The 22,194-nt window shown below is 35.1% G+C and overlaps 3 protein-coding genes and 1 long non-coding RNA gene across 5 annotated transcripts; 2 read left to right on the top strand and 2 right to left on the bottom strand.

Moving 5' to 3' along the window:
* Positions 9,554 to 10,096, top strand: LOC104748305 (uncharacterized protein At4g04775-like). The gene is made up of 2 exons (XM_010469969.1): positions 9,554 to 9,715; positions 9,794 to 10,096. Exons 1-2 carry the CDS (start codon positions 9,554 to 9,556, stop codon positions 10,094 to 10,096), a joined length of 465 nt encoding a protein of 154 aa, XP_010468271.1.
* Positions 10,387 to 12,340, bottom strand: LOC104748304. Its single transcript, XM_010469968.1, has 4 exons — positions 11,392 to 12,340; positions 11,200 to 11,319; positions 10,553 to 11,100; positions 10,387 to 10,455 (listed from the first exon to the last, which is right to left on the bottom strand). The coding sequence occupies exons 1-4, from the start codon at positions 12,338 to 12,340 to the stop codon at positions 10,387 to 10,389; spliced, it is 1,686 nt and encodes a 561-aa protein (XP_010468270.1).
* On the top strand, positions 16,581 to 18,175 carry LOC104746246 (U-box domain-containing protein 29-like). Its single transcript, XM_010467678.2, has one exon. It carries the CDS (start codon positions 16,747 to 16,749, stop codon positions 18,013 to 18,015), a length of 1,269 nt encoding a protein of 422 aa, XP_010465980.1. The 5' UTR covers positions 16,581 to 16,746; the 3' UTR covers positions 18,016 to 18,175.
* Positions 19,977 to 21,925, bottom strand: LOC104746245. 2 transcript variants are annotated; one of them, XR_002035408.1, is made up of 5 exons: positions 21,693 to 21,925; positions 21,454 to 21,598; positions 21,257 to 21,360; positions 20,947 to 21,174; positions 19,977 to 20,224 (listed from the first exon to the last, which is right to left on the bottom strand). It is a non-coding gene; the product is annotated as an uncharacterized LOC104746245 (long non-coding RNA). The 2 variants fall into 2 exon arrangements; XR_002035409.1 differs by having other exon boundaries at positions 21,296 to 21,360.

Genomic DNA, 22,194 nt, shown 5'->3' with positions numbered 1-22,194 from the left:
AATATGTTTGATGGAGCAGAGCCATCTACAAGTCGTAAGAGAGCAGCAATTCATATTGATGTAGATGATGTTGAAAAGGACAAAGGAAAGACAACATCATCAGTACCGAAGAAGAGAAAGCAGAATAAGTTTGATGGAGAAAAATCTGGTAAAAGGGCAGCAATTGATATCGATGATGATGATGATGATCTACATGACAATGTCGTAGGAGATAAAGGAAAAGGGAAAGCTACAACAACAGAACCGACAAAGAGAAAGCAGTATGCAGATTGCTGGGAGCATTTTACAGTGGTTAAGAAGACTATTAATGGAAAACTTCAAGACAGAGCCGAATGCAATTATTGCAAGAGGGACTATGCCTACAATTCACACAAGAACGGTACACATTCTTACAATCGTCATATGGAAACTTGTAAGGTTCGGCTTAGTAAAGTTGATATTAGTAAGGTGATGCTCAACTCTGAAGCAAAGTTACAAGCTAGGAAGATAGATCATATGGTTTTTCGCGAAATGGTAGCTAAGTGTATCATTCAGCATGATCTGCCATTTGCCTATGTTGAATATGAGAGAGTTAGATCAGTTTGGAAGTATTTGAACGCAGATGTGAAGTTTATTAGTCGGAACACAGCTGCAGCAGATGTTTACAAGTTCTATGAGAACGAGATAGAGAATTTAAAGAGAGAATTAGCTCACCTTCCAGGGAGGATTAGCTTCACTTCTGATTTGTGGACTGCAATCACTCATGAGGGCTACATGTGTCTAACAGCACATTATGTTGACAGGAACTGGAAATTAAACAGCAAGATTCTTGCTTTCTATGCTTTTCCGCCTCCACATTCAGGTATGAACATAGCAATGGAAATTCTAGAGAAGTGGAAGGATTGGGGAATTGAGAAAAAAGTGTTTTCCATCACGTTAGACAATGCTACTAACAATGACACATCACAAGATATTCTGAAATCTCAGCTTATGTTGCGGAATGATTTGTTGTGTGGAGGAGAGTATTTTCATGTGCGATGCGCAGCACATATTCTCAACATCATTGTTCAGATTGACCTGAAAGATATAGGTGATACATTGGAAAAGATCAGAGAGAGTATTAGATATGTACAAGCTTCTGGAAAACGTGAGGTATTGTTTGCAAAGTGTGTTGAAGCAGTTGGTCTACAGTTGAAAGCGGGCTTGATTATGGATGTGAAAACTAGATGGAACTCAACATACAAGATGCTTGATAGGGCTCTCAAGTATCGAGCTGCCTTTGGTAATCTCAAAGTCATTGATGGGAGAAACTACAAGTTTCACCCTACAGAAGCTGAATGGCACCGATTGAAGCAGATTTGTGAGTTTTTGGAGCCTTTTGATGAAATCACTAATCTGATCTCAGGTTCAACATATCCAACTTCAAACTTGTATTTCATGCAAGTTTGGAAGATTAACAATTGGTTGATATCGAATTCACAGAATCAAGATGAAGTCATCAGAAGTATGATTGTTCCAATGAGAGAAAGGTTTGATAAGTATTGGGAAGAGGTTAGTGATGTCTTTGCAATGACAACAGTGTTTGATCCAAGGTTGAAGCTAACACTGGTCAATTATTGTTTTGGAAAGAACGACAAGGGTTCTGCTGAGATAAAGATTAAACATTTGCGTGGTAAGCTTGCTACTCTTTTTGAATCTTATGAGAATAAGTCCATTTTCACATCATCTTCTACAGAGACACGTGAAACTAATCATCAAACTGATGAGAATGAAGGAAAAAAAGGGAGTTTTGGCAACTATGATGTAAGTATTCAAATTCTCACTCTCTTAGGCTATGAAATCTTTTACGTAGGCTATGAAACTTTAGTTACGTACACTTTTTGAAACTTTGGTTACGTACTTTAGTTATGATCTCACTCTCTTCGGTTTGAAACTTTATTTACGTACACTTTTTTTGTGGTTTAGGTGCAGTTTGGTTTGTTTTAATTATGTCTTAAGTTGTTTGAGAAATGTGCAGATTTTTTTAAAAATGTTCATGTCTTGTTAATTTTTTTTGTTTGAATACTAAGATTAGTTTTATATATTTACAGGATTTTATTAACTTTCGCAAACAAACTGTTGTTACTAGTGGAAAGTCTTCTTTGGAAATGTATCTAGATGATCCGCCGATAGACATGATAGAGTATGAGAGTTTGGATATTTTAAAATATTGGAAAGATAACTCTCAGCGGTATGGAGAACTGGCGTCAATGGCTTGCGACCTCCTTAGTATACCAATCACAACAGTAGCATCTGAATCTTCTTTTAGTATTGGAGCTCGAGTTTTGAACAAGTACAGAAGCCGTCTTCTCCCAAAGAATGTTCAAGCACTAATATGCTGCCGCAATTGGTTAAAAGGTTTTGAAGCCTATGAAAATGGTAAGCAAACAATTTTCACATTTTGGTATTGATTGTGTAACTTTTAAGTGATATATAATTACCTTGACCTTCTTCTATTACTTTACCATATGTAGAGAAGGATGAAGAATTTGATGAAGATGAGACACTACCTTCTTTCCAATCAATTGTCAAGCTTGATTTGGTTGAAGAGACATCTTGACCTTGAGATTTTTGTTTTCAGCTTTCCATTTCAGTTTAATACTTTGGTTTAATGTTTCAGTTTAATACTTTGGTTTATTGTTTCAGTTTACTATTTATCTAATTTAAATTTCAGTTTAAACATATTCATTATGCGTTTGCGTTTCTGTATTGGTTATGGCATTGTTAGCTCCATTATCACAATTAAAAGCTAAGTGCACATTTCGGTTTCTTATTAAACAATCACGTACTTGTTTTGTCATAAGTAATCATGCTATAAATAATACAAGAACCATTGATCACAAAACCGTGGACGATGTCGTAACCGGTTAATAACCGACATCAGTCAATGACTCGATGCTGTATGAGTGTGACTGTGTGTTAGACATAAGTTTGTTCACAAGCAGCAAAGGCCAAACCGTAAGTACTCGCGTCGTCATCTTCTCTAACGAGTCAGAGACTCAGAGCTGTGCCATAGTTAGAAGACGCCCGCGGGCATGCCCATTAGTCCGCAAAGATAGGCGGAGCAGGCATGGGCACTGATACGTCGCCCGTCGCCCGCAGCGCACCTGTCCGCAGCGGTTCACTGAAAATACGGGTCCATCACGGGCGGTCCATTTGGGTGCGGGCATGCCCGTTTGACATCCCTAAAAACTATACCTAAAAAGTAAAATAGAGAACCCAAACCTAAAAAAAAATTCTAAAATTAATTAAACATATTGTAATTATGTAAAAGAGGACCAAAATAAAAATGTTCAAAAAAAAGTATATTTGAAAAAGAACATCTTAAAAAGGATATTTTTAACAAATTCTCTTGATTTTATATTATACTCTAATGTTACTAAAACAAACTGTTTTTAACATTCTATCTCGTACCACCATTTAATATTGGAAATGTTTTAATAACAAAATTTCAAAAAAGGAAAACTGAACTTCTTTGAAAAGTAAAAAAATCTTTTTTTTTAAATTAACATATCTTTACAATTCAATTTTAGCAAATTTTTATGGAACACAAAACCGCAATAATCCTTATGTAAGAGAGGGGTTTAAAGAAACAAAAGTAAAATTAGTACTATACTCCCTCTGTTTCATATTAAGTGTCATTTTAGGCTGAATATTTTGTTACAAAATAAGTGTCATTTTGTATTTCCAACGTAGATGTTTGGTAAATTTTCCAATTTTATCCCTACCAATTTAATGTATTGACCAATAGAAAAAAAAATATATATATTGATAAGAGGTAAAATAGAAAATTTAATGATTTTCTTAATCTGTGTGAAGATCCTAAAATGACACTTAATATGAAACAGAGGAAGTATAAAACAAAAGTAAAGGCTAGTTATGATTATGAAGAGTCATTAATAGGGAAAATTATAAATTAAGGATCTTTTTCCAAAAATTTGGCCATCTACACCTTTTTTTCAAAAGTTTGGCCAAATAGGTTTTATGATATAAAATTAGCCAATTATGCCCTTAATTGTTTTTTCAGATATATTTTGTAGATTTTTTGTCTCCTGAAATTAAAAAAACATAAATTAATCGGGATATATTTCTCTCCTGTTTTTTCTTCTTCATAAAACCGAAACAAAAAAAAGGTTTTGGGCTTCATCGAGTGGGCCTAAATTGTTGTTTTGGGTTATGACAAAATAAGGTTTAATTTCACGATTGGAAACTAATTAAGGTAATCGCGACAAACCCTTCCGCCGTATCTCACCATCGTGACAATCTCGTCGTCACCATCTCACCGTCGTCTCTCACCATTGTCACCATCTCACTGTCGTCTCTCACCATCGTCACCATCTCACCGTCGTCTCTCACCATCGTCACCATCTCACCGTCGTTCCATCTTGACCATCTCACGTCGTCTTTCTCAATCGTCACCATCTCTCTCCATCTTCACCATCCTCCGCCGATTTCTTCACCGTCTTCCGCCGTCTATCCATCTGCTTCTTAGTCGTTTTGGTGGTCTCCTCTTCACTATCTCAAGCTCAATCCGGTTGAATTTCTCTTCTCTATTGCTCCTTGTCGATCGAATTGGGTAAGTTAATTTGTGTATTTTTTTTTGCATGTTTAAATTTTGTCCTTGTTTAATCTCGATTTCAATCTAGAATTGTCCAATGATAAGTAAATTATCAAATGTTCAGTTTGGATTTCTCTTAATCATGACTCCATATTTATCGAATTTGGTATGTTTAATTGTGGAATTTTTTTGCTAGTTTTTAACTTTTTTCTTTTGTAATCTCTATTTCAATCCAGAATTCAAATGAACATCAAAGGTTTTTATAGAACATCATAGTTTTAGATCCGTTTAGCATATTGACCATATAATTCTTGATTTTTTTAGCTTGTGGATTATTATTTTTTGTTTTCTATTGACTTTAAAGTGTAAATTGTGTACCAGGGTTGATGAAACAAGATCGATAAAGCTAGTTAACAAGAACAAGAGTGATGATGGGAACAGTAGTGAACATTTTTTGTGAACGATAAGGTTAGTGAAAAAGTTTGCTTCAATCTCTTGCTTTTTCTTATGAGTTCTTCATTTTTTCTTTTTCTTAGTTTGTTTGATTCTAAGTAGGGTGATATGAGCTTAGATATGAGTGATTAGGGTGTTGATTGAAGCGTATCCACACTTGTAGCAGCAACAGATTGTAACATTGTTTTGTTTTTATCATCATTTAGTTAAAAAGTTTGCATACATCTCTTGATTTTAGCTGTGTTTGAGAAAGTTTGCATTAATCATATGGATTTATTGACTGCTTCTCTATATCAGTCATGACCCTCTTTATATTCTCTTTGCAGTCAATTATATTTGTCAGAGATTGACCTTGGCTGAGAGCAGAATTGGATCATAAGGAGCTTTTGTCAATGTCCTCAACAAAAGCACCATCAGATTCTGATACAAGTAAGAACCGTGATTTTTTTTTTAAAATCGTATCTCGTTTGTTCTTTTTTTTTTTTCAAGTTCCTGTTTGCATCTAAATGATTAGTAGTCTTAGTTTTCATTTATGCTTTGCACTTAAAAGGTTTGCGTATGTTACTTGTGAATCATTTTATTCAACTGTGAATTATTTTTTGGGTTTTATATATCTGGAATCACGGTTTGGTTCCATTTTGCATATGTTATTGTTTTTAAAATCATGTGTTGCATCTAAATGATTAATAAACAAAGTTTTTTTGTTCTTAAATCATAGCTTTAGTAATCTGTATTTTCTTAAACTAAATGCTTGTTTGGTAGGAATTATATCTTGTTTGTTGACCTTATAAGCATTATATTTACACAAATACATTATCTCAAGAAATTGAGTAAGCATCATCTCACGGTTTGCTTCCTTTTTGCGTATGTTGCATCCAAATGATTAATAAACAAAAACAGATTTTTTTTCTTCTTAAATCATAGCTTTAGTAATCTTTAGTGTTTGACTCTATTGGTTCTATTGGGCTTATGGATTGACTCTATTGGTTCTATGGACTTATAAATCATACTTTTAGTAATCTGTTTTTTTTTTTTTTGCAAAATTGAAGTCTCATATCTTTGTTGATTTATTTCAGTTTTGGCTAATTTATACTAATTCATTTTTTACTTTTCTCGGCAGGAATGGAAAAGAAGTACCCTAAACGGCTTATGGAAGATGGAAGCGAGCCACAAGTTGGGCAGATAAATAACACTTGTCGAATGTCAATCTTACACAAAATCAAGAAGGCATTACCAGAAGAGTATGAGATTGTGAAGGGTGATCCAGTTTTCGCATCTGTATTTGCATTGTATGAGAATGGTCTTGGGTACTCAGCTCGGTTGATACACAGCATCATGTGTAGGCAGTTGGTGACTAAGAGAAGACATGAGCTGTGGTTTGTGTTTGGTAAGAAGCCGCTTAGATTCTCAATGCAAGAATTCCATGCAGTTACTGGTCTTAAGTACTCAGCCGATTTCAGTCATGATTCAGAGAGTTGGACAGATGATAATGGGTTTTGGAGCAAATTGTTGAAGAGAGGTGGTATCATTACCATTCAAAACTTGATGAAGACCCACCTTGAAGCAGCTCCATCATGGAGAAAACAAGAAGATAGAATTCGGTTTGTGTATGTTTGTGTGATTGCTGGGTTGGTAGTGGCTAAGGATGAGAAGAAAGCTATACCACATTCATACATCAAGCTGGTCATGGATCTAGAGAAGGTTAGGACTTATCCTTGGGGTCTTGTAGCTTTTGACCATTTAGTTAGCTCTATAGTGGAAGCAAGAAAGAAACTGAAGAACCCCATTAGTTACATCCTCAATGGTTTCTCATATGCTCTTCAAGTTTGGGTTATGGAAGCCATTCCTCTTATTGGACAACTTATGGGAGAGAAGATTGACACAGAGATTACACTTAGCCGAATCTCTAATTGGAAAGGTGCTGCTAAAGTATCATATGATGAGCTCCTCCTTTTAGAGAAATCAATTGGAAACAAGGTCAGTTGACTTCTTCTTTTTTCTTTTAAGTTTAAATTCGAATACATTGAGTTTTTTTTTTAATTGGTTTCTTTGTTTTTGTTTTGTCAGGATGTTGTTTATTCATGCATTTCCTCCACTGGAAACTTTGATATATTGCAGTCCATTGAATTTTTGAGGGGTGATGAAATTGAAGATTGTGAAGTGGACAACTTGGAAGCTTTGATCAGATCTGACTATGATTTTGGAGATCATATTTGGGAGAGTGTCGAAGGATATGGTGTGGAAGATGATAACATTGAGGATGCTGGTGTGGAACAATCTCAGACTGTTGGAGGGGACAATGAAGTTTCGGTTGGAGAGGAGAGTGGTCAGAAGCAAGCTGATATCCCAGAAGTGTCTAGCTTAAAGAAGAGGAAGAAGAAGCTAGTTGACCATGGAGCAGAGACACGGAAAAGAATGGTCTTAAATCAGAGAGCATCAACTTCACATTGTTCTTGTGGAGATGATATGAAGCGGTTCTTTAAGGAGTTGATTGACTCTTCTTTCAAGAGCTTCACAGAGACCTTTGGGGAACGTTTGCTAACTTTGGAGAAAGATGTATCAGATATCAAGGCCTTGATATCCAGACCAGCAGCAGTGGATCCTAAGCCACTAGTAGTGGATCCTAGTCCATCACGAGTGAAGCCCAAAACTTTGGTACATAAGAAGTAGCTCAATGCCTTGTTCGATTGTAATATGTTGTGTGTTCTTTCGTTTTTGTTGTATCCTTGTTTGTATGTGTATGTTGTAAACATAATTTATGTGTTGTAACTTAAGTTACGTAAACTTATGTGTCATAATTTATGTGTTGTAACTTTAACTAAAGCCCTTCATATTATTATATTTTTTTTTGACAAGTTGAACCGTTTGATTTAGATAAGCTGTTGATAGACCTCAATGTAGATACACAAGACTATCTAAAGAACACAGTAGGACACTTATCTCAAAAGTCTATTGTGTCCGGATTTGATCCTACACTGAGTCCCAAAGACGCGGGTAAAGATGAACCGGATGCGGTATTGACTTTCGTTTCTGATGATCTATGGAATGCTTTTGAAGAGTGGAGTAGGATCCACTACGAGTACGTGATTCAAACATTTTTATATACATGTTATGATTTATCAATTTTTTTTGTTTTGTAATCTTACAATTGTTTTACTTTTACAGAAGCATTCAACTGGGTCCAACTTTACTTGATCGAGAATTGTTTGAGCGAGTCATGATGGGTGGCAAATGGCTTGGAAACGAGGTACGTGTCAATCTTTTGAAATATTATAATTTATATTATTAAAGTATGACAAACTTTAGTCTTTAAATATTTACAGGAAATGGATGCAACGATGTATATTTTTCGGGAGCATACATCTTTAGGCCGCCTAGAGTTGGATCGTGTAGGTTTCATGAATTGTCAGTTTAGCGAGCACGTCAAGGCCGACTACAATAAGTTTAGATCGACAGGACGAACCCACACTTGGAATCACCTCTTGTTAGAGTATGCCAAAGGTGAACTGCCATCTCATGGAAAGACAGGAAAAAGTTGGGCTGTAGATTTGGACAGAATTTATGCACCGGTCTTCATTAACGGTAATCACTGGATCTCAGTTTGCATTAACTTCAGACTAAGAACAATTGAAGTCTTCGACTGTAATCAATACCAAAACAGAAGACACGTTGAGCCATTCGCTAATGTCATCCCTCGTCTTGTGAAGGAGATTCACAAAAAGGTTGATGGAAAAGCTCCCTTGTTGACTCCATACGAGATCATCCAGGTTCGTATGCCACCTAAATTAAATCGGTCAAGTTGTGATTGTGGAGTTTATGCCCTGAAGTATATCGAGTGTCACATGCGTGATCTATCTTATGAGTTGATTGACGATGAAAACATCAAGCAAGCTCGTTTGAAGTTGGCAGTCGATCTTTGGTCAGCAGCAAAGGATCCTGTGCTAGTGGAACGAATGAAAACTTATGTGCGTCCAGTGTATGCGGCTGAGTTTGTAGACCTTGCCTAATTTTTAAGTGTCTTTATGATTGTTTTGTAAATGATGGTTTTTGATGCTTTTGCTTGTTAGACTAATATCAGACTCATTAGTATTAATCCTCGATGGTGTTGATTTAGGACTGACTAATATGAGACTCAATAACATAAGGTCATAAGCATAAGAACACAAAGAACACAAAAACATATCCGATTTAAATGTTAACATAACAACACAAAAACATATCCGATTTGCCATAATTTAAACATATCAGATTTAAACCAGCTATTGACCCAAATTTAAATGTTGACCCGATGTAAGCATACCGATGACCCGGTTTTTAATTCAATATTAAGGAAAAAAAATTAGGGATCTTCTTTTCCAATAATTGATCTTCCTCTCCAATACTCTCTTCTTCTTCTTTCCCGATACTTTCTTCTTCTTAAAATTAGGGATCTTCTTTTCCAATAATTGATCTTCCTCTCCAATACTCTCTTCTTCTTCTTTCCCGATACTTTCTTCTTCTTCATCGTAAAAACTGATAGGAGCCATGAGCCAACGTTCTTCGGCTGGATCGTCAGGGTTACCGTCGAGAAGTTCTCAGGTTGGAGTTCCGTGTAGATGCTGGTGTGGTGGAGAGATTAGAACCTACACCTCAAAGACGGAAGAGAATCCCTGTAGGAGATTTTACAGATGTGTTGTTGGTGTGAAGGTAATTTACTTTTATCAGTCCTTATTCATCACAATAGCTGAAATTTATTAAATATTGTTATCGAAACAATGATTTTAGGAGAAGAAGGAGAAACACATGTTCCGTTGGGTTGATGATGCTGTTCTAGAGGAGATTAGGATGGTTGAAAGCAAACAAAACCAACTCTTAGAGGACCTAAAAAAGATGGTAACAAACAATGTGGAGCTCCAAAAGGAGATGGTGAAGGAGATGGAAGAAAAGATGGAGAAGAATATGATTGAGATCATCAGGCAAGAGCTAATGGTTGCGAAAGAGAGTATGGAGAAGTCGAACAAGCAGAGGATTTGTGTACTATTCGTATTGGCAGTTTCAATGGCCTGGCTTTATAAGAAGATGATATGATGTCTTTGCTTTCTGTATTTTGTTGTTATGCTTAACACTTTTTGTTAGTCTTGTTTTTTGTACTCTGGTTTTAATGAAAGTTTGATTGAAAGAAAACACCATCAAGGAATTTCAAAACACATGAGTACTTCAAATGTCTTAAATCAACACCATCAACGAATTTCAAAACAAATGAGTCTATTAATCGAAAATAAAAACCATCAAACACCATCATTCATCACAAAGCAGCTGCCGTGAAATCAAAAATTCAAAAACAGGAATCTTAAGTTGATGCACAAACCATTGTTATATCACGATATCACAGGTCGTTCTGTTATGCCCTTCTTTGCCACACCGCGCACACTTATGTCTCTTTGACCCTTGTGAGTTTTGTGATGATTTTATCTTGTCTTCAGCGGATTCATATCTTCTTTTTCTTCGCCGTCCTGGATGTCTTCTTGTTTTTGGTGGTCGAACTTTTGCATCTTCAACATACTGTGGGACTCGCCATTCTTCTTCAGGAACACCTATTGGATTAACAGTTTCCTCATATTGCGATCTCCATGCAGTAGTGGTATACACATCATCAGCATAAGGATATAGATCCTTGCCTATATCAAAAGCTCCTTTTATAGCATGTCTACAAGGGAGTTTTTGGATGCTGAACTTTCCACATGAACAAGTCCTTCTTTCTAAGTCAACAATGTAGTCTACTCCATTACCTTTAACCTGGATCTGCGATCTGCTCATCAAATAACCGTTCATGAATTTACCTTTCTCTATTCTTCTTGAAATCTTTTTCTCCACCTCAACAGTTAAAGGATCTTTATGCTTTGCACTTAACTCTCTACTCTCATAAAACCAGCGTGTCATCATTTCTCTGATGCTGTCTAACAAAGGAATTATTGGATACTCTCTGGGTGTCCTCAAAGCAGCATTGATTGATTCAGCTGCATTGTTGGTGTTAATATCATACCTATAACCCGGAAAATGACAGCGAGCCCATTTTGTCACATCGGCTTCCTCTAGATAACTTCCAATAGCAGGACTAATATTATTAATTTGCCCAAACTCTTTCTCAAACTCAGCAACTCTATAAGCTTTTGATGCTTTTGCAACCTTACCAGCGACACCTCTTCCCTTATGATATGTTATCACATTGCTAAGCAAGTGGTGGATGCAAATACCATGTTTAGCCAATGGATAGATGTTTCCAATTGATTTAGCAATCGATGTATGTCTATCTGACACAAATGATAAACCTTCTTCATCAGCTATAACCATCTTAAGTTGCATAAAAAACCACTCCCATGAACAATCATTCTCAGAATCAGCAATTCCAAATGCGATTGGATACAAATTGGAGTTACCATCTACAGCTGTAGCAACTAGGAGAACCCCTTTGTATTTATTCTTCAAAAATGTACCATCAACTACTATCACTTTCCGCATTGACTTGTAGAACCCTCTTGTTGATTGACCAAAAGAAATAAATAGATATTTAAATCTTCCATCAAAGTCAATTTCATAATTCGTGAACGTACCAGGATTCGCTTCTTGTAGCATGTGCAAGTATTTTGGAATCTTAGCATAACTTTTCTCAGGAATTCCTCTAACTTCGTTAACTGCATACTCCCGAGACTCCCAAGCTTGGTGATATGTTAGCTCGCAGCCGTACCTTGAACGAATAATATTAACTATATCATTCGGTTTAGGACCTTCCTTCACACCCTCATAGCTTTGCTTAATGAGATGTCCAATTGTTCTTGCAGATGGAGTCCTACAAAATGAGTTTTTTTTTGAAGGGGCACATGTATGGTTACCCACAAACTTGTTGATTTTGAAATATGTAGACGCTTGTAAACACTCAGCCCGGAGACGCCAATTACAAACACTATCAATGCAGCGTATACACCACCATCTCTTATCAGATTTTGTAATCCTATAGTCGCAGTTATATTTCATTGCATACATTTCCATAGTAGCCTGTAAAGCTTCCTTACTGCTGAAATATTCACCATTTTTTACCATTGAATCTTCCAACTTTAAACCAGCAGCATCACCAAGATTAGCATCAGTAGGCTTTTCTAATACATCATTAGTCGGCTTAGGTGAATTCCTTGAAATAATACCTACTGATTTTCCCACATCAACTTCCACATTACAACCATCGCTACTATCAACTGACAACTTATTCAGATCGAACTGGACTTTACTCCTATCGCCATCAACTACTCTTTTGAATGTAACACACAACCGAATCATGTTTATCTTTTTCAGATATGCAAGAAAATTATTCATACCTCTATTATTTGTCAATACAACAGGAGGACAATCAACTTTAACCTCTGTGGGTAGATAACTGAATTCCACATCAAACATATTTTGCTCTATTTCATAGTCTTCTGAAACCATCACCTTCAACTCTTCAAGAGATGTAGTGGGTTGCAAAATCAGTAATCTAGCACGTTTTTCTTCATCATCAATAAATCTCCACTCCTTCTTGGCATCCAGTGTCCATACACCACAAGTAACATAGATTTGCATCATAAACAGGTAAGTGAAAGCTTTTGTGGAAGGTGGAAGAGATGGTGACCGATCACGTTAAGGTATAATGTCGATTTTTCTTAATTTGTTTAGCTTCTAAATAATTTAGAATACGTATTCTAAAATATATTAGAACAAATCTAAACAATAATTACGAAATCTTAACCATAAATTAAGAATATTTAAAAATTATTCACTTTCCTTATTTAATTTATTTTCTTTCTATTTTAGGGTATTCTAAGGTTTACAGATTACAAATTCTAAAAATTTCTATGATATATCTTCTACTTCTTTTAGTATATAGGGTAAAACGTAGAAAACGAATTCTGAATTGATGTAGAATGAAGAAAAACGTAGAATACATATTCTTAATTTTGTAGAACATACAAAATTGAGGTTCTGAAATTTTTAGAACAAATTTTCCGTCTAAACTTCTTAGAACATGTACAAACTGTAGAATGAACAATCTAAATGTTTCAGAAAGAGAAAAAATCGTAGAAAGTCTATTCTAAACAATTTAGACCAGAAATCAGCAATTTACAAACTGATTTTTGACACCCAAAACATTTTTTTTTCAATTTTTTTTTTAACAGTTGTATACTAACATGGGTTTTCTGTTTGTTTATTGGTTCAAATTTTTCAAAACTTCACTATTTCTACTAGTAGGGGCATTTTCGTCACAATTAACAATCTTGAAAAAAAGGTGTAGATAGCCAAATTTTTGGAAAAAGATCCTTTATTTATAATTTTCCCTTTTTTTTTCATGTGATGCAAACGAGTTGCCTCTGCCAATGGAAACCTCAACAATACAACCCCACACTTTCGGAACTCGATTCTTCTTCATATCTCTATCTTCATCCAAAAAAAATTTGGAACTATTTGCACCACAAATTTGTGGAGAAATAATTTTGAATATGCCTCATTACAAATTTGTCGTTGCCGTTTAACCACCAGACTAAAACTCTAAAAGTTTGTGATCTTCATCGAATATGTTATCTCACTTTATAATATTCAATCTCACGGTAAACAAATATAACTACTCATGTATATTAAGTTATTAACTAATACATCATTCTCGGATGAATTTCATGGTTTACATTTATACAATAATAAAAATAGTTTTCAAGTTGTACGTTTGTGTTAAACTAAAATATATCATCAAATGACAATACTGGCTAGCTAGAAGAAAATAGAACGTAGAATCTTGTATTTTTAAAAAATCCGTTTAGCATAATACATTTAGAATTACATGTTCGACTTGATTACTAATTAGAAATATTTAAGTAGAAAAAAAAAAAAAAAGGAAAAACAAAAAGAAGAGAAAAATTGCCAATAGTATCCTTACATATGATGACAAATGGAAATAATTGTCCACCAAGAACAATAATGGATGGATCAGACGATGAGTGAGGTAATTTATTAAAAGGTGAGATAATAGGAATTGGCGTAGATATTTTTTCCGATTTGGCATAATTGCTAATTGTAGACAATATGATGCACGTTCGCATCATTATAGTTTTATTTTTTCTTTCGGTGCAATTTACCCTATTATATATTACCCACCCTATTATCAAATTATATGCTCACGAGTTAATATACATATATACTCAATTCATTCGTCTGCCGTTAGAATGATGATAGATAACAAATAAATCGAGAAAAAAGTTTTTAAAGTTTTATAAAATGCTACTTAATTACCATTCATTTCTCTTTAATACATGGACGTGTATATATCTTCTTTCAATTAAAGAGATGCTTGATCGATATCTATTATAAAAAGGTTGATAAGATCTTACGCTCGTTTTAACGGCTATTATTCGTTTAATTATGCTAAACCTAATTGAAAGTTAAACCTAACTATAAGAAAACTCAACTGTCACAATAATATTCAAAGTAAATGATTCACGAGTCAGCAAGCATTTCATCCTACTCCTCCTACCTCTCTCACCTCTGAATAACTGAAATATTTTCAGCACCTAAGTTTGATTTTACTATTTAGGCCAATAACTTTCGGTCACCCGTGCCTTTTATCACATACGGATCAACAAAAATTTCAACTTTAGCTGTTTTCCTTAAATTCAAAGAAAGAAACCGCATATACTATTCAAAATAATTAATTATGCATGCAACAAATACAGTAATGGATGAATGAAGAGACGATAAACCAAATGCTGTTTTTGAAAGAAGAAATAATAAACTAAATGGCACAACCCACCCTTAGCCCTTAGGCATTAGTATATATCATCAAAAGTGATGTATTTATACTTAATAGTTATAATATAAACAAATAACACAACCGTGAGCAACTAAAGCAATGATTATTAAAATAAAACTAGGACCAAACTCAAATCCATTGAATATGAATAATAATTATAATGCAACTCCTAATTTTTGTTAACTTCATTAGACAATTAGGCAGTCCAACCATACTTTTCAGACGATGAGACAACTAAAATGTATCTGCGAATACTTTTATAGTTTGTATACGTTATTGTTCCTCACAAAAAAAAATAAAAAAGGTTAAAATGTATATGTAACAAACAAACATTATAGTGACCAGAAAGAAGAGAAGATGACAATCTCAGAAAAAAAGAAACGCTTTTGCTTTTTCTCCCCCCGGCATCAAAAACACTTCTTCGCTAGCTTGCTCGAATAATATAATCCATCAGTTTCTCTTTCTCCGTAGTGGAAGCCAACACACTCTTTATTTATTAACAACATTAAACATATATATATAAACTATATACAAAATATAAATGTCAAAATATTATAATCCGCCCATGACCAATTTCAGCTTGTATATATAATCTGTTGCTTTTGGTTTCTGATTATTAGAAAAGAAAACATATATACATTTTTACATTATAGTTCATCAAAAATGTACTAAAAATAGGACATGAGATGGACCAAGGCCATGTGGCTGTGGGACGCGACCAAAATAGACCCCCTCGTGCAGATATGAGAGATCTCAACAATCCCACACGCTTCTAACTCACACACGAGTAATGGTCACTCTACGCTGTTGGTTCTGGTCAAAGTCCTCCCCATCAACAAAACAACACATCAAAACGGTTACGACTTGACCCAATCCACATACGACCTTACTACTACTCATTCATCCAGAAACGTTCTTTGATTTGTTTTGACCCCTGATCAAAACTTAATTGAATCTTTCAATCTTTTTTTTCTAGAATTTCCGACTTGTCCTCAAGATTATTCAAATACTATATGAAAATTATTGGGTTAATTAAATAAATACCACAATTCTAAAAGTTATTTAAGAGAATAGCACAACAATTTTTTTTAATAGGAGAATACCATGGGACCCACGTTTTTTGGGAGTAAAAAGACAAAATCACCCTTTTCTTATTTTATTGTAATGTAGAAATGAAAGATTACGTGAAATTTTTTAAAATAGCATGTAATATTTATATTTTACATCTCATTTATGAACCCAAACTGACATATAATTTCGTTCTAATTGTAAAATCTAAACCCTAACCATCTCATTTGTGAACCCAAACCGATATATAATTTCGTTCTAATTGTAAAATTTAAACTCTAACCATCTTATTTGTGAACCCAAACCGACATATAATTTCGTTCTAATTGTAAAATCTAAACCTTAACAATCTCATTTGTGAACCCAAACCGACATATAATTTCGTTTTAATTGTAAACTTTAAACCCTAACTATTTCATTTGTGAACCCAAACTGATATATAATTTCGTTCAAAAAACAAAAATAACATGATATTTAAACAAATAACATGTAATATATGTAATGGGTATAAAAGTAATTGTATATGAAGAGAGAGAATAGATTGTGGGTCCCATGGTAGTTTGTTAAATACTTTCCATTTTTATGGTATGTAGTGCATATACTCAAAATTATTATGTTTTGGGAATATTATTACTCAAAAAAAAATGTTATAATGAATTAGGTTAAAGAAAAGGGTGACGCAAGCGTGCGTTTGACTCTCTCTCTATATCTTAAAAGTTTAAAACCCATCAAACTCTCCACTCACTTTGTTTCATTCTTCATTCTTCTTCTTCACCTTCCACACTTACGCATCTCTCATCTTCTTTTATTTTTTCCCGCATTTTCTTCTTTTTAACTCGAGATGGGGAGACACGATGATGAAACAGAGACATCGTACATTACAGTCCCTAGCTTCTTAAAATGTCCTATATCTCTAGACGTCATGACATCTCCCGTTAGCCTCTGCACTGGCGTAACCTACGATCGAGCCAGCATCCAACGATGGCTCGATGGAGGTAACAACACTTGTCCCGCTACTATGCAACTCCTCAAAACTCAAGATCTCGTTCCTAACCTCACTCTCCAACGTCTCATCAAACTCTGGTCCGACTCTTCTGGTACCGGTTCTTCTCCGGTTCCGCCGTCTGGTCAAAAAGTTCCGACCAAGGAAGAAGTTAACGAGTCGTTAAACAGACTGATGACGACTCGAGAGAGAGACGACGACGTTCGTATTGAGATTTTGACTAGGATCGTTCGGTTCTTGAAGGACTCTGATTCGAACAGAGAGTTTCTCAAGAAGAAGAAGATGGAGTTTATAACAATGCTCGTTGATATCATACGCATAAAGACGACGACGAAGAAGAAGATGGAGTTAGTTCTAATGGCGGTTAAGATTTTGAATACGATCAAACCAGATCGTGAAACGTTATCGAATCTGATGCTCAACGACGACGGAGGAGATTGTTTAACGGCGATGCTCTTAACGATCCGACGAGGGGATCAAGAATCAAAGATCGAAGCCGTTAGGGTTTTAGATTGGATCTCATACGACGCTAGATCAAAGCTCTTGGTCGCGGAATACGACGGCGTTTTAACAGAGACGATCAAATCGATCAGCGTCACCGAGTCAGATCCGAGTTTGATCGAAGCGAGTTTATCTTTTCTAATCACAATCTCTAAATCGAAACGAGTCAGATCGAAACTAATCGCCGCTAAAGTAATCTCCAAGATCAAAGACATTCTCATGACCACGGAGATGACGAGCGTTTCCGTGACGGAGAAGTCACTGAAGCTGTTGGAGACTCTGTCATCGAAGCGAGAAGGGAGAGCAGAGATATGCGGGGAAGACAACGGGAGATGCGTCGAAGGAGTTGTGAATAAGCTTTTGAAAGTGTCGACGGCGGCGACGGAGCACGCGGTGACGATACTGTGGTGTTTGTGTTATGTTTTCAGGGAAGGTACGACGGCGGTGGAGAGGAGTAACGGAGTGACGAAGCTGTTGGTGGTGATACAGAGCAACTGCTCGGCGATGGTGAGACAAATGGCTAAAGATCTCATTAAAGTGTTGAAGATTAACTCTTCTGTTTTGTCTGCTTATGAGACCAAGACCACTCATATTATGCCTTTTTGATTTTTATATTTTTGTTATTACTATAAGATAAGAAACAAAAATATGTTACTGTCAAACTATTTTGAAACCTAGTAGAGATATTTGTAAATCATCGTAAGGCAAGTTTTGTTATAGTGTAATCGATTTTACTACTAATGAATGGTTCTTGTAATTGTGCTGATTTAAGCGATTAAAACTCATAGCAACAATTCAAGACTCGAGGAGTTGTAAAAGTTGGATTTTGTTTATTCATCTTGTGAGATTATGCTCTTTTTCTAGTGCCTATTGCTGAATAGTATTGTCAATTTGTGACAAGATTAGATGTTAGGGGAAGGGATCAAAGTGACTACTTAATTAGTTTGATTTGTTAGCTAAGGCTATATTTAAGAAATCTATATTTTTAGTTAGACACACTCTTTGGTACAAAATAATTCAAATGACAGCTTCATGTACTTAGATAGATTAAGCTAACGTATGTATGGTTCACTGAATCTGGCTACAAGTTGTACGTACTAATATGAATCTGGCTACAAGTTGTACGTACTAAACCAGATATAAAAAAAAGAGGAATAAGGTTCCTTTAGATTGAAGTGACAAACGAAGTATGGTCTCTCATGTCTAAATCTTGGAAACTTATATTGTCTTTTTCTTTCTTGTTAGAGGAGGTTGCAACATTTCATGGTCATGCCTCTCTCACACCCACTCGCTTTTAAGTATTATTATTCTATCCTTTGTTCGAATTTTGATTTGAATGGTACTTGCTTCAACATTTGAATTGAAACCTATTCTCTTTTTATTAATTGTAAGATAAAGGCAATACTATTTGAAAAAGAGCACGAAAGTTTTTATCCTTTTGAATAGTAGGAATCTATACACGTAACTGCGTAAGTTTACAGGTTGTATGAATCTTTTAAATGTTTTATGATATTTTATACCACATGATGACATGACAAAATCATAGGTGTTTTATTGTCTTATTGATCGTATAATATATATTACATCATCGATCGTAATCGTTAGAAGATATTAACATTCGGTATAAGTTTTACTTGAAGAAAGTTAAAGGCTACATTCCAATTTTTTACCATACGGTGACCATTTCGAACCACCAAACAATATTTTTAATTTGACAGAATTTTTTTCATATATATTTGCTTGTAGCCGGCTCTGTTTCGAATTTCGATCAAGACATCTCATATCGCTATCGTTACAAGGTATACATAAATTACCCCATAAACCCTATACAGAAACTCTAAATTCCTCTGAATCGCAAGTAAAATTTGCTTTTCTTTTTATTTGTACTTCCCGCTGCTATACCAAGAAAGAGTTCAGAATCTTCTCTTATGCTGGAAAAGAATCATTGAATAGATGTTTAATGGAGTCTTCACCGCCCTCGCCATTTTCTTCCTCTGCAAGGAACCTCTAAAACACCAACTCTATCACCCTAAGAGCAAGATTATGGTAGTATCATAATTGGAGATTCTTAAACACTGTTTGATTTTTTAATAAATTAATTGTGTATTGTTTTGAATATAAGAACCCATGATCTCTTAGTTAAAATTTTCTTCTCCAATGGTAGGTTCTAATTTTGGGTCTATTATTTTTGAAAATATTGTTTTTTGAAATTTAAAAATTTTAAGTAGAATAGAAGTGGTATAAATGTGTAAACATTTAAGATTTTATAAAAAATAGAAAATATTGCATTTAATTAATTTTTAAACATACAACTGCTGCTTCTTGTTCTAATGGCATTCTTCTTGTGTTGTCTGATGATGAAAGTAGCTCAGACGAAAAAGAAAACTTCTTAGTCACAATAACGTATCAGGCCAACAAACAAAACTTTGCTCACTCACTCGAGTTATGGCTGCAGCTCTACAACATTCACATAGTAGACAGTCACCAATCATTAGTACCAAATCAGACTAAAGATACTCAAGACAATGATCATAACCAAAACTGCAACAAAAACAGAGAAGCCATATCCTAATTCACCTTTTTAAAAGCCATATACTTCACATTGTAGCAGCAATATCCTAATTCACTTTTTTTAAACTGTATGATGTATCTTCCCTGACCTGTACATTATATAGCTGTAGGAGGTGCTTTCTCCTTGACCAAGATACGAGTATTTCCCTGGCGATGTTCCATATTCGACAAATGAAGGATATGATTTGTCGCTGGTAATCCAAGTCACTCGCATATGTTTATCTCCAGCCAATGAGATATGCACCTGCAAGTATGAAATCTCGGTATAAGAAACAGGACCAAAATATCTGAAAAAACAGAACCTATGATGAATGGTGTTTAATATCAATTAAATCATGCACTCCATAGCTATAGTTTCACTCAAACATCAATCTTTACTTCAGAATGGAACATCATTCTAGGAATTGTGTCCACAGTCGTATGAAAGAGAGACATGCTCTACTACCAAACCCAACAGCCTCTTACAAAACTGAAGAAGCTAAAAGTGAAATCAAATGAAAGAGAGAGAGAGAGAGAGAGAGAGAGAGAGAGAGAGAGAGAGAGAGAGAGAGAGAGAGAGAGAGAGAGAGAGAGAGAGAGAGAGAGAGAGAGAGAGAGAGAGAGAGAGAGAGAGAGAGAGAGAGAGAGAGAGAGAGAGAGAGAGAGAGAGAGAGAGAGAGAGAGAGAGAGAGAGAGAGAGAGAGAGAGAGAGAGAGAGAGAGAGAGAGAGAGAGAGAGAGAGAGAGAGAGAGAGAGAGAGAGAGAGAGAGAGAGAGAGAGAGAGAGAGAGAGAGAGAGAGAGAGAGAGAGAGAGAGAGAGAGAGAGAGAGAGAGAGAGAGAGAGAGAGAGAGAGAGAGAGAGAGAGTGAATGAGAAAGAGATACCTTGAGAGAGGATCAAAAATCAAACAACCCTAATCAAAACATTTAGAATTGTTTCTCATCTCACTTAACTACAGTAAGATCTCACAAATAATGATATAGATACCTAGAATATGCAGTCTTGTTGTTGATCTCTGCATCCTTGTTGGCTTGATACTCGGGAATCAAACAACCCTAATCATAAAACACTAATCGCGATCCAAACTCTTAATGAAGAAAACTTACAGTCTTCGATAGTCCCATCAATGCAACCTTCAACGAGCAGTGTATGAAATGGGCTTCCTTTAATTCCTTCACGGTACATAACATGGCAATCTTCATCATCATGTTTCAACTGTAACCACGAAAACACTTTGTGAAAATTCTGTTTCAAGTAAACTCAAGAAAATAATCACAAAAGCTATACAAAAACATACTTTCCAATCACCATAAGATGCATCATTACAAAAACATACTTCTCAATTGACAATTGTACTGGATAAAACAGCTACTCTCTGATCCAATATATCCACATTACACTCTGTGAAGAAACATGAAAATAAAAATATTAACAGCAAAGGTAAAATTAAGAGTATATATATAGCAAACATCAACGACCACAACAAACAAAAACCTTCATTGAGCTGTTTCTTGACAAGGGTTTCAAGAGTTTGGTCATTAGAGAGCTCAGGATACGACAAGGTCTCGTTAAGCCTCTCTCTGTACTCAGAAAATTCCTGTTTCTTCTGCATATTCAATTGAATCCGTAGAGACACCTCCTTTGGAGAACAAATTAACACTCAAATCAAAGGCCAAAGAGAATCAAAACAGAACACAGAAATTTTTTTTTGATTAAGAATCTGAGAAACTTACCTTGTGATTCCAATTGATTCAATCTCTTCCGATTATTTCGACTCCAACTTGAAATCGTATCCATCTCCAAATCCCGGACTCGATTTTGTCTATCGCCAAAACATCCACATACGTAATTTATAAAATTAACGATAGTCCGCCGTTTTGCCACTGAGAGAGAGGGTCATATAAACGTAAGTTACCACTTTTGACATGTTTTTTTCCCAAGTTGAGAATGTTTTCTTTCTCCGACTTCTTTCTTTTACAGGCAATAACAAATCAATCAATTAATCTTGCAGTACAGAGTCGTGTTTTAGCTTATTTAAATACAATAATTAAGAAACAAGAAGGGACTAATTATTCTAAAGTTTAGATTTCTATAAATTATATAAAGTTTAGAGTTACAAAAAAAAGCAGCAGCTTTCGAAAACTACCTGCAGCGTACGGCCGTACAGTATATACCAAATGATGAAGCATGTTTCCTCAATTTATCATCAGTTTGTAAAAAATTTCCAAGAGAGGT

Source organism: Camelina sativa, chromosome 15 (genome assembly GCF_000633955.1).
Source record: "Camelina sativa cultivar DH55 chromosome 15, Cs, whole genome shotgun sequence".
NCBI lineage: Eukaryota > Viridiplantae > Streptophyta > Magnoliopsida > Brassicales > Brassicaceae > Camelina > Camelina sativa.
This window is presented reverse-complemented; position numbering and strand designations above follow the sequence as displayed.

Bases quoted from the DNA above. Each gene is read 5' to 3' on its own strand.
- LOC104748304 (XM_010469968.1), bottom strand. From the start codon at position 12,340: ATGATTCGGTTGTGTGTTACATTCAAAAGAGTAGTTGATGGCGATAGG. The intron at 11,320-11,391 runs GTTCATGGGAGT...CATTTGTGTCAG, and splicing joins TGCTGATTCTGAGAATGATT to ATAGACATACATCGATTGCT. The intron at 10,456-10,552 runs GTTCGACCACCA...AAAACTCACAAG, and splicing joins AGTATGTTGAAGATGCAAAA to GGTCAAAGAGACATAAGTGT.
- LOC104748305 (XM_010469969.1), top strand. From the start codon at position 9,554: ATGAGCCAACGTTCTTCGGCTGGATCGTCAGGGTTACCGTCGAGAAGT. The intron at 9,716-9,793 runs GTAATTTACTTT...CAATGATTTTAG, and splicing joins GATGTGTTGTTGGTGTGAAG to GAGAAGAAGGAGAAACACAT.
- LOC104746246 (XM_010467678.2), top strand. From the start codon at position 16,747: ATGGGGAGACACGATGATGAAACAGAGACATCGTACATTACAGTCCCT.